Raw genomic sequence first — 12184 nt, 5'->3', positions numbered from 1 at the left:
GGCCTCCATGGTTCTACTTGTGTGGGGGCCCTCGGGCCAACCAGACCTGGCCCTGACCCCATGCCATGGGGCAGGAATTGCTCCTATGTGGTACATGGTGGTCTCTGAGAGCCAGTCCTCCAGGCCTAGCCCCACCCCACTGCTCAGCTCAACCTTACGTGTGATGGAGGTTAAGGGGCAGACCCTGGTGGAGTTTCCGCCACACCTACACTCTCAGGAGAGGAGTGTGTGCATGAGGGGAGAGGAGAGTTTGTCTTTCTAGTTTCTGGGCATTTATTACTATAGTGCTAAGTTCAGGGACAGGATTAGGTGACTCTGCCCCAGGTCCTATCCAGTGGGGCTGGCATAGAGTTTATGATCTTTGCCAACATCAGCTGACTCAGGCTCCTGGCGTGCCAGGGGCAAGGTTCAGATCAACCCCGCTGCCAGATACAGTTCATGCACTATATAGGCCCTGGGTGAGTTTGTTTCTTCAGGTGCTTCTCCCTTGCTGCCTTGGGAACTGTCAGTAAGGCCGTGCCGCTCACACGGAACACTGCTGACGCTAAGGCAGGGCAGGACATGATGCCATCTCCTTTTATTTATTTATTTTAAAAGCTTTATTCATTTAAGGAGTGACAGAGAGGGCCTGGCATAATAGCTTAGTGGCTAAATCTATACCTTGCATGTGGTGCTGGGATCCTATATGGCTACTGATTCAAGTCCTGGCTGCTCCACTTCCCATCCAGCTTCCTGCTTGTGACCTGGGAAAGCAGAGGATAGTCCATAGCCTTAGGATTCTGCCCCAATGTGGGAGACCTGCCCCCTCTGTCCTGGCCTTTGTATGAGCTGGTGGATGTTGTAGCCTGGCCTGCCCACATCCTATTCTTGGGGGAGCCTGTGGGTGCTACAGCCTCGGCCAGCATGGCTGTTCCCATCCTCAGCACCCATGAATGTCAAATCATTCCACGGTGATGCCTAGCTTAGCCTATCGTACCCCCAGCTCTTAAACTAGTAGAAATTGCAGTTCCAAAGGAGTGAGCCCACTTATCCCCACAGAGGATCTGCCCATGGACCTGGTTCTCTCATGCTGGTTAATGTCATGGCCAAGTCTCACATGCTGGTTAATGTCATGGCCAAGTCTCTCACGCTGGTTAATGTCATGGCCAAGTCTCACATGACCTGTCCTCTGTTCTGACCCTCACTGGCAGGTTCTGTGATCTAGTCCTACCAGCCAGACCCTCAGCCTTAGCTTTAGTGTATACCAGGGAGTGGTGATTAGCTGTGATCAATGCTAACTAGCCCAGCTCCAGTCTCCCACGTGGGTTGGCGCATCAGTCTGACCCATAAAAACCTCTGGCCTCTTCCCTCCAAACTCCCTGGTCTCAGCCCCCTTGATTACCTGCAAGTACAGAGGCGTTGTTGAGAGTCTCTCAGAAGTCATTCCTCACCTGCAACACACTCCCTCAGTGGTTCTTCCTTAACCACAACCCCCTGGTCCTTTCCCTGATCAATCAACGGTCTCTGTGCCCAGGAGCACCTGGTTTCCCCAGCCTAGCCTTCCTGCTCCTGGCAAGTGTGCTGGCTTGGGACTGTACCCCTCCATACAGGCCCATTTGAAGTTCCCCAAGCCCAGTCAACCAACCCACCAGGCCAGCATGCTAACATTGGGCTCTGCCCGCCCCTCTGGCATCAAACACCTGGGGGAAACATCTAGGCACACTCAGCCTGCCTGGAAATGAGCCCCAAGTCCTGCATGCCCATGCCAGTACTATCTCTCTGGCCCCTGGATGCCCATACTCCCAGGATCTCATGAGCCAGCTGTATCATCCACCCCCACCGCTGATGGCAGCAGGGGCTGCCTTCAGCCCCTGGTGGCCCAGCAGTGGTAGTGAGGGACACCCCCTTTTTAAAAGATTTATTTTTATTGGAAAGACAGTGTCCAGATTTTTGCAATTAAGCTAAGATGCTAGATGCAGTATATCATACAGGAGGTCTTTTTTTTTAATTCTGTAAGTATTTTTTTAAAAATAAAAAATTTAAAAAGTTATTTTTGATCGTTTTTGCGTATTTGATTGATTAGGGTGCAAAGGTCAAGGGCTAGAGAAAAGTGGGTGTAACCATTGTTTTGATATTCTCCTTTTTCCTTTCTGTATTTGGGGAAAGGGGAGAGATAAGGAGAGAAGCTACACCCAGCCTCCTAACAATGCCAGGGTGCCCAGTGTGGGGCATGATCTGAGGGTCCTGCTCAAGCAGTTGTGGTAGTTCAACAGTTTTGTATTGCTGCCCATCTTGCCACTTCAGTCTCAATGAAATCTCTCCAGACTCCACTGGCTGACATAGTCCAAGTTAGATTCTGACACAGGAGGTCTTTATTCCAGCAGGAGAGGCAGCTGAGGAGAAGGGAGAGAAAATAGAGCAGGGAAAGATGGCCATGGGAAGGGAGAGAAGGAAGAGGGCAGAGAGAGATGAGAGAGGTCTCCTCCCATTGTGACAGGAGGGGGCTCCAAGGGAGGAAAAGAGAGAGAGCTGAGAGCAGAGAGCTGAGAGAGGGTACACACACAGGACTGTGGGGGATCAGTGGATAGGGGCATCAAGGCTGTGGAAAGTTGGTAGATGCCGCAGTAGGTGGGAACTAGGGGATTGGTGGGTAGGGCCATCAGGTACGGTGCCACAAAGTTATAGTGGATTGGTGGGAACGGGGTTGTGTGGTTATAGCAGATTGTCATGAACTTTAAGGAAAACAAGACCTAGGGGAAGCAAATATTTAAAAAGGCATAAAATGTATAAAAAATGTATAAAAATGTATAAAAAGTATAAAATGGCAGGGGTCAAATTTCAGGCCAATGTTCGAGTCTCTACTCACATTTCTCCCTTGTGATATATACAAGGGAAAAGGGCATTGTTTTTCTTCTGCAGCTTCTTCAGGCTGGCTGTGGGTGTAGAATTCTCTAGACAGTGGTCTCACAGTGGTTGGGGGAGGTCAGAAGAGGCTGGTGGTCTTCACTAATCTGATTGGAGTAGCACGTGGGGTCAGCAGTGGCTGAGAGGCTACGAGAGGTTTCCCCACAAATACTCCAAGTCAAGGTAAGAAAATTTGAAGTGACAGCTCAGATCCTCATTGGGGAGAGCAAATGAGAGATTCAAATAGAGGGGAATGAAAGAGAGAAGAGAGGGAAAAAGGCAAGATAGCAGACAGGATCAGGCCTTGTAGGACAGCCTGCATGGTGGTTTTCCCAGGAGGGTAGAGTGCACAGGGGCTGGGTGTTCTTGATAGTCATCCTGTGGCCCTCACCTCCAATTTCCCTCAGAATAAAAGAGAGCTTAGGGGAAGAAAACAAGTTGGGAGAGGGCACTTAGGCTGGTGAGCAGGCAGAACAAAGAGTAGATCTGGATCAGAGATAGAGGAAAGCCTAGACATAGGGGACCTCCTTCCATCCTCTATATCACTGACAGTAATGATCCAGATCTCAGAGTGTGTTCGGGACCAGAGAGCCATTAAGAGGTTCCTGGAAGAATTAACTAAGAGGCCAATCCACATTACAAAGGCACATGAGAGTGCTTTATTTTAGGTAGGAATACAATTAGAGGATTGTTAAATTGGCTAAGAGACAGCCCAATGCGATATCGGAGCAGACAAGGCAGGAATCGCCAGGGTTAACAGGTCCAGTTGAGCCTGATGCATTGAGGGACAAGCGATCACCAGATTTCTAGGTTAGGAGAGTAGGTAGCCATCGTGGGGAGTCGTCACCCATGTTGCATCAAGTTTGGGGGCCTTGAAGTAGGCATCACCATGCTCAGAAGTTGACACTTCAGAGCATAGGAAACAGCAAGGGATTTCAGCACCCACGCTGTGCTCCCAGGAACAACAATGAGAACAAACTGAACTGTGAAATGAGAAAATGGGAACTGGACCTGTCAGGGTCATGATAGGGTCATGATAGCACTGACTCACTCTCAGAGCCCCAGGGACGAGGGAGAGGAGACTCATTTATGGTGGCGTTGAATATGGTGAAGCATTTGAGAAAATAGAAGGTGACTCACAGGCGTGCAGGTCTGTGTTTTATGGCTGGGTGGAACCAGATGCAGAAGCAGCTCTGGTTCCAGGGTGAGGAAGCTAGGCAGTGGGAGAGCCGATCTGAGTCACGGCACCAAATGTTAGGAATTTTCACCATTATCCCAAGATACTTGATGCAGCGAGTCACAAAGGAGGTCTTTATTACAGTGGGAGACATGGCTGCGGATAAAGGAGAGAAAGCAGAGCAGAAGATGGCCATGGGGTAGAAGTGAAGACAGAGGGCAGAGAGAACATCATATCCCATGATATGTAGCAAAAACATTATTGAAACAGCTACTGATCTTACATTTTGCATGTTGATTGTCTTATATTAGAGAAAACATACACTGTTTGTCCTTTTGGGATTGACTTATTTCACTGTGTATAATGGTCTCTGGTTGGGACCATTTGGTTGCAAGTGATGAAGTTTCATTCTTTTTAATGGCTGAGTAGTGTTTCATGGAGCAGCTGTATCGCAGTTGCATCATGCACTCCTCCTTGGATGGGCATCTGGGTTGTTTCCATGTCTGCTCTTTTAGATTGTGCTGCTGTAAATATAGGATAACCCATTTTTAAAAATCATGTGCAAATTTAATTTCCCTGTCACTTTTACAAAACTCAGTTATAAATGGGTCAAGGACCAAAATCTACACCCAGAAATCATCAAACTATTAGTGGAAAACATTGAAAGCACTCTCTAAGATGCAGGAATTAGGAAAGACTTCTTGGAACAGACTCCAGAAGCATACGCAGTCACAGGCAAAATAAGGAAATGGAACTACATCTAACATAAAGTTTCTGTCAGGCAAAGGAAATGATCAACAAGAGAAGGGGGAAAATCTTTGCACACTACACAACCTGATAGGGGTCAAATATTCAGGATTAACAAAGATTTTCAGAAACTCAACAGCTGCAAAACAAACAACACTATGAAGAAATGGGTGAAGGAATTGAACAGACATTTTTCAAAAGAACAAATTCGAATAGGTAATTTATGAAACACTGTACAGGCTCCCTAGCTTTCAGGGAATTACAAATGAAAACCACATTGAGGTTCCACCTTGCTTCACTGAGAATGGCCTGCATTCAGAACTCTACTAACAATACCTGTTGGGCCCAGCGGCGTGGCCTAGCGGCTAAAGTCCTCGCCTTGAAAGCCCCGGGATCCCATATGGGTGCCGGTTCTAATCCCGGCAGCTCCACTTCCCATCCAGCTCCCTGCTTGTGGCCTGGGAAAGCAGTCCAAGACGGCTCAAAGCTTTGGGACTCTGCACCCAGGTGGGAGACCCGGAAGAAGCTCCTGGCTTCGGTCATCTCCAGCTGTTGCGTTCACTTGGGGAGTGAACCATTGGACGAAAGATCATCCTCTCAGTGTCTCCTCTTACTGTATATCTGCCTTAAAAAAACACTGATTTTAAAAAGAAAGAAAGTAAAACTTAGAGAGAGAATCCTCAATTTGAAGCTTCATGCCCAAAAGGGTGCAACAAGTAGGGCTGGCCAGTTGGAAGCTGGGAGCCTGGAACTCCCTCTATGTCTCCGACAGGAGTGGCAGGGCCTCAAGCACTGTGGCCAATTGACCAAGACTGGGCCAGAGAGAAGCCAGGAGCTTCTTCCCAGCCTTCCATGTGGCTGCAGGGACCCAAGCACTTGGGCCATCCTCCACCCCTTTCCCAGGCACATTAGCAGGGAGCTGGATCCAGAGGGGAGCAGCTGGGCCTCCAGTCGGCATCCGCAGGGCATGCTGGCATGGAAGGCAGGAGTTTTCCAGCTGTGCCGCAGTGCTGGTGTAAGGCACCCCAACAGGGAAAACCTTACCGCCTGTCTCGAGAGAGTGAGTTTCCCCAACGACCACTGAAGACGAGACTTCATGCAAAAGCAGGAGGCTTTAATCGTTCACCAGCGCGCTGGGGCCGGGGACAGTTCCTCACGCAGGAGACTGGGCACACCGACTCCGAGTCATTTAATTACATTCTTTTTAAAGGCTAAGTCACAAGCGGGGAGGGGGGAGTCACACAATTAGGGGCTTTCCGCTCCCAGGCCATATTTCTTGAGATGCCTGTCCTGAGACCCTTCCCATGACTTAATCAGGATGCAGCTGCAGGAGCCCCTTATCTCTCAGGCTTGCAGGCCATGTTTAGACTTCCCGACTTCCCTCCCTAATCATAAAATGCTTGTTCAGCTATTCACTATTCTCTACCGCAAGCAGAATACAGAAGGCAAAAAAGCATTTTAGCAGAATATAGAAAGCAAAAGCAACTTAAATCCTCTGGCCTCTTAATTCTGAATATTTGTTTTCATTGGGCCCCAACCCCCACATCTGGCTGGAGCCTTCCCCTGCACACCTCTTATGGACAGTGGGAGGCTTGCTCCTCAAACACCTACAAGGCTATTTCTGAGTAACACTTTGTGTTTCATGAAGATTTCTTTACCATTCACTGGCTCACTCCTCAGATGCCAGCAGTGGCGTCAGGAGTTTCATCCGTGTCTCCCATGGGGCAGCTGCTTTCTGCAGGTCATTATCAGGGAACAGGATCAGACGTGGGACACAAACCAGTGCCCCCATGAGACGGCAGCATTGCAGGTGTTGGCTTTGACCACTACACCACAACACTGGCCCCCAAACTTGTGTTCTCCCTGCCATCCTCATTGCTCCTTTTATAAATGTCCTCGTCACGAGACTCAACACAAAGTCTACCATCATCCCTGCAAGAAAGGACAGAAGTGTAACTTTCATCATTTCCTCTGGGGTGTGTGCCAGGACCCTGGGCAGAGGTGTCCAGTGGTATCAGGTCATGGGGAGCATGGAGTGACAGGAGCCTCAGAGCCATGTGGAGACTTCCAGGGGATCTTCTGCATCTGTTCCGCGAGGCGGGGCGGCTGACCCCTTGCAGAGCAGGAAAACAGCCTGGGAGCTGGGGGAGGCTGCTAGCAGGTGCAGCCTCAGCTGCAGGGAAGCCGGGCAGGTGATCAGTGCCTAGCGCGCCTCCTGGCGGAGACTGGCGGCACTGCGTCCCTCCGAGATTTAAGTGCACTAATGGGGTCGGGCGCGGTGCCAGGCTTGTTTGCTCTGTCCCTGTGAGAAATGCACCCCAGCAGCCCTGAGTGGGCCTCTACCTAGTCCTCGGATACATGCAAGCTGCGTTCTCGTCCACAGAGTCACCTCGTGTGTGGGGAGCGAGATCTCCTTTCAGTGCAGGTGCAGGGCGGGGCGGGCCAACTAGTGAGTAGAGGTGGCGTGGTGGGTGGGGTCCTGGTGGTGGCAGGCGGCGCCTCGGGGTGTTGACTGGCGTATAAATCCCTCAGGCCCACTTAAGTTTCCTTATTCGTGTTGGAACAAGATCAGCTCCACCATGAGGGTTGACTGGCACTCCCATCCTGGTCTGCGTGGGCAGCGCGGCCACTTGATGACCCACTCATGCCATCGGGCCTTCCCCTCTCCTCCTGGTCCTATGGCTGCGGAAAGGAATTGGCGCTGCTGTTGGAGCAAGTGAGTATTTCGGTCCAAAAGCCATGGCCAGTCCTTCACAGACCCGAGATGCAGGCCAATGTTGGCGGTGGGTATGGCAGGAGGCAATATTGGGTATCAGGCATCGGGCAAGGAGGAGACCCGTTAACCCGCCTGCTCACAGCCCCCAAGATGTGCGTGTGGTCTCTCAGAGACCCTTTGATGCTCTTCTTCCCTTGTAGCTGTTACAGTGGCAGCCGCGCCCATGGTCCTGGGCGCTTTGGGCTTCACCGCGGGGGGCATCGCTGCCTCCTCCATCGCTTCCAGCATGATGTCTGCCGCGGCCGTGGCCAATGGGGGTGGAGTGGCTGCGGGCAGCCTGGTGGCCACGCTGCAGTCCGCGGGTGAGTGTCCAGGGTGTCATCAGCCTCAAAGCCTGGGTGCTGCTGCCTGTCTCCCTGTTCAGCTCAGGGCTCACCCTCTGTCTCTTCTGTAGGTGCTGCAGGACTCGCCGCATCAACCAAGGCCATCCTGGGTGCAGCTGGGGCAGGTTTGGGTGCCCTGACAGCGCGTGTAGGAAGAGGAGACATTCTCCCTGCAGTGAAGCACACTGCTGAAGAGGATCTCCTGGCAAACCCCCACCCTACACGACCCTGGAGATCAAACATGAATACAGTCATATGCAAACATGGCTCCTGTCTTCACTTCCATGTGGGTGGGGGGAGGCAGGACAGGGTTGGGCTGTCTCCTGTGGACTTTGTCCCCTTGTCCCAGCTGTCGTGGAGGGACCAGGGGAGATGGCAGGTGGACCAGGCCCGGAAGCAGTAGATGGCATGCTTTGTTTGGGCCCAGGCTTACAAGGCCTTATCTCCAGGACCCTGGAACAGTGGGCAGAGGGGACCTGTGTGGGCCTCCGTGCACCCTTCATTCAGGGCTTGAGGTGAGAGAGGCTCCTGTGGGTGAGCAGCAGCCACTGTCCCCAGAGCCCCGGATCCATCTGCATGAACAGCACCAGACCTCGCAGGCAGAACAGCTCGTCCTGTGGCCTGCCCACTTATGTGCCCCTTGTCCAGAGGTGTTCTGGGAGATGTGTGTACCCAGTGCTCCTGTGGGGCGCTCGGCAGTGCAGGGATGGGAGCCTGACTCAGGTTGGGTCACTGCTTCTGAGTGTGGGCAATTGGACTGGGCAGATTTTTGCACCAAGCTCTGAAGTCCTGACTCAACCCCTCAACCCAAAGCCTGGTGGTGGCCCTGGGATCGATACTGTGGTGGACAGGAAGGGTCTACCCTGCCCTGCCCTGCCCTGGGTTACATCATCAGGAGGACATGGTGAGTGTGCCATGGGGGCCTCAGGGGTCCAGACAGAGCTGAGAGCACAGAGGAGGCAGGGCGCTGTCCTGTGGGATGGCTGTGGGGCTTCCTGGAGGAGGATGAGCAGGCGAGTGGGGCACTGAATGCTGGCTGCAAGTCTGGCAGAGGAAGGTGGTGCCGAAAGCAGTCATGTCTGGGGGGGGCAGCTCCCCATTACGGAGCTGGGTGTCTGGGGGCAGGGAGGGAACAGCACCGCACCTTGCATTCACTTGAGCCAGGTCCTTCGACAACCTGACTTAGGAGCATTGTCCAGGGGCTGCCTGGGAGATGCGTCAGCCAGATCTCACTCTCATCAGTGGGGGCAGTGGCCCAGCATGAAAGCCCCAGAGCCCGCTTACGGGGCTCACATCCCCTGCCTTCCAGGTCCACGTGTGCTGGTTGGGTGCTGTGGCCCAACCCGGCATGGCATGTAGCACCTCAGCTTTTGATGCAGGTGCTATATCCTGGCCCAGACCGGGCTCCCCCAAGCATCCTCTCATGCTGGTGCGTGCTGTGCCTTGTGCAGAAAAGCTAGGCCACATTCCTGGCCCTGGTGTGAACTGGGTTGTGTTGCAATACAATCCGGGTGCCTTGCACCCTGTCCTGGTTCTGAGATCTGTGTTTGTGTGTTATGAACTTGCCCATCATCGCCTTAACCCATCCCTGGTGGGTACATGAACACTGGTGGGTACCCGGTACCACAACCTGCTGGTCTGGGCTGTTCTTGCGCAGGCTATAACCTGCACCATTGGCTCTTATGCTCACCTGCAGGGACTGCATCCTGACAAAGGAGTTCTTCAAGTTCCTCTGTCAGGTCTCCTGTCAGTGGCAGATCTTGTGTCTTGTGCACACAACGGTGGGTCCTTGGCCCAGCCTGACTTAGTCCACCTCCTGTCCTGGCAGGAAAGGTGGCCTTGCCCGATGGGCCCACACACAGTGGGAGAGGGAAGACCTTGCTAAGAGATGCCCCTGAGTGGATAACTGCACACAGTGGAGACCTCTTCTCTCACAGTTTGGAAGGTCAGAAGTCCCTGCTCCCTCTGTCCACACTGCCGCTCTCTGTCCTGCCTCCGTCCAGCATGTCTGCATCGTCGACACCACTGGTCGGCTCAGCTGCTACGGAGAACAAAGCCACGGGACCCCGGGTCAGTCCTCCGCAGGGAAGGCTGACCAACGGTAACCTTCCCTGGAAGTGCAGAGAAAGCAGAGGGGGAGTGTGTCCCACTCCTCAGAATGGCTTCACAATCCCAGCACACCATCCTGTCATCCTCTGAGCCCAGACACAAACAGATAGTTCTATTAACAGCTGGTTTACTCGCCAAGATTCCAGCTGCGGTGGACAGGACTGGGCCTGGCTGAGGCCGGAGCCATGAGTCCTGTTGGTAGTACTGTGTTCTGGGCACAGGAGCTGCCTGCCTGTCCGGGCACCCCAGCTCCAGTCAGCAGCCGCTGTGCCCAGCGTGGAGCCTGTCCTGGCAGAGCATGCAGCTCAGTGGCTTCAGGCTTCTGTTTGGTGCCTGGTCGTGCACAGGGCCTCCTCACATTCTCTCTACGAAGGCTGACACCTGCTGCTTTAGGGACAGGCTTTCCGTGGTGGTCCTTTAGTCTTAGCCTGGGTGGATCCTGTGTACCTGGGCACCTGCGGTGAGTGGGGCACCTGGCATGGCATCACATCATCTGCCACTCTCCCAGGATCACTGGGTCCCAGCCTGGGCCCTGGGCTGTTTCTGGTCACTCCCCAAGGGAGAGGCTTTCTGTTTGTTTATTTGTTTGTTTGTCTGTTGTCTCCTGGTATTTGCCTGAGTGTGAGGTCCCAGTGCTATCAAAGAGGCTCAGGTGAGAACACAAGTGTGAGGAGTTCAGTTCGAAGGGCAGGTAGGCAGGTAGGCAAGGCCCCTGCATGAATGTGGAACCAGGTAGAGAGTGAAATAGACACACACACAGAGAGAGACAGTCTTCTATGTGCTGCTTGACTCCCCCCAAATCAAAATGACCAAGGCTGGGCCAGAGAGAAGCCAGGAGCTTCTTCCCAGCCTTCCATGTGGCTGCAGGGATCCAAGCACTTGGGCCATCCTCCACCCCTTTCCCAGGCACATTAGCAGGGAGCTGGATCCAGAGGGGAGCAGCTGGGCCTCCAGTCGGCATCCCCAGGGCATGCTGGCATGGAAGGCAGGAGTTTTCCAGCTGTGCCGCAGTGCTGGGCCCCAACCCCCACATCTTGCTGGAGCCTTCCCCTGCACACCTCTTGTGGACAGTGGGAGGCTTGCTCCTCAAACACCTACAAGGCTATTTCTGAGTAACACTGTGTTTCATGAAGATTTCTTTACCATTCACTGGCTCACTCCTCAGATGCCTGCAGTGGCGTCAGGAGTTTCATCCGTGTCTCCCATGGGGCAGCTGCTTTCTGCAGGTCATTATCAGGGAACAGGATCAGACGTGGGACACAAACCAGTGCCCCCATGAGACGGCAGCATTGCAGGTGTTGGCTTTGACCACTACACCACAACACTGGCCCCCAAACTTGTGTTCTCCCTGCCATCCTCATTGCTCCTTTTATAAATGTCCTCATCACGAGACTCAACACAAAGCCTACCGTCATCCCTGCAAGAAAGGACAGAAGTGTAACTTTCATCATTTCCTCTGGGGTGTGTGCCAGGACCCTGGGCAGAGGTGTCCAGTGGTATCAGGTCATGGGGAGCATGGAGTGACAGGAGCCTCAGAGCCATGTGGAGACTTCCAGGGGATCTTCTGCATCTGTTCCGCGAGGTGGGGCGGCTGACCCCTTGCAGAGCAGGAAAACAGCCTGGGAGCTGGGGGAGGCTGCTAGCAGGTGCAGCCTCAGCTGCAGGGAAGCCGGGCAGGTGATCAGTGCCTAGCTCGCCTCGCTCGCCACCTTGAGGAGGCTTGCGGCACTGCGTCCCTTCCAGAGTGATTGTGTTCCAAGAGCTGATTGTGATGTCAGGCTTGCTTGCTCTGCCCCTCGGGAAATGCACCCCAGCACCCATAAATAAGTCTGTATGTAATCTTCTGTTATCAGTAAGCTCCGTTTCCTTTTACACAGTCACCCCGTGCTCGCGAAGCCCTTTCCCACCTTCCAAGCCAGTTTCTGGAAGTGCCGGCCAACCAGTGAGTAGAGGCGGGGAGGTGGGTGGAGTCCACCTGGGGCGGGCAGCGTCAGGGGTGTCACCCGGAGCTACAAATAAATCCCCGCCCGTTCTTGACTTTCCTCATTAGTGTTGGAACAGGCTCAGCTCTACAATGGTTGGTGAGTGTCTCTCCCGCCCTGGGCAGTGAGGGCAGTTCGGTCACTTTCTGACCCATTCCTGCCTTTGTCCCTTTTTCTCTGTCTCGTT

The 12184-nt window shown here is 53.2% G+C and overlaps 1 protein-coding gene across 1 annotated transcript; it reads left to right on the top strand.

The window, feature by feature from the left end:
* The first annotated feature begins 7723 nt into the window (after positions 1–7723).
* On the top strand, positions 7724–8324 carry LOC131478035 (interferon alpha-inducible protein 27-like protein 2). The gene is made up of 2 exons (XM_058655338.1): positions 7724–7885; positions 7978–8324. Exons 1-2 carry the CDS (start codon positions 7747–7749, stop codon positions 8307–8309), a joined length of 471 nt encoding a protein of 156 aa, XP_058511321.1. The 5' UTR covers positions 7724–7746; the 3' UTR covers positions 8310–8324.
* The last annotated feature ends 3860 nt before the right edge of the window (positions 8325–12184 follow it).

The sequence above is a fragment of the Ochotona princeps genome, chromosome 26 (assembly GCF_030435755.1).
Source record: "Ochotona princeps isolate mOchPri1 chromosome 26, mOchPri1.hap1, whole genome shotgun sequence".
Lineage (NCBI taxonomy): Eukaryota > Metazoa > Chordata > Mammalia > Lagomorpha > Ochotonidae > Ochotona > Ochotona princeps.
The sequence above is the reverse complement of the archived record's forward strand: the minus strand, read 5'-3'. Positions and strand labels throughout refer to the sequence as shown.

Bases quoted from the DNA above. Each gene is read 5' to 3' on its own strand.
- LOC131478035 (XM_058655338.1), top strand. From the start codon at position 7,747: ATGGTCCTGGGCGCTTTGGGCTTCACCGCGGGGGGCATCGCTGCCTCC. The intron at 7,886-7,977 runs GTGAGTGTCCAG...TCTCTTCTGTAG, and splicing joins GGCCACGCTGCAGTCCGCGG to GTGCTGCAGGACTCGCCGCA.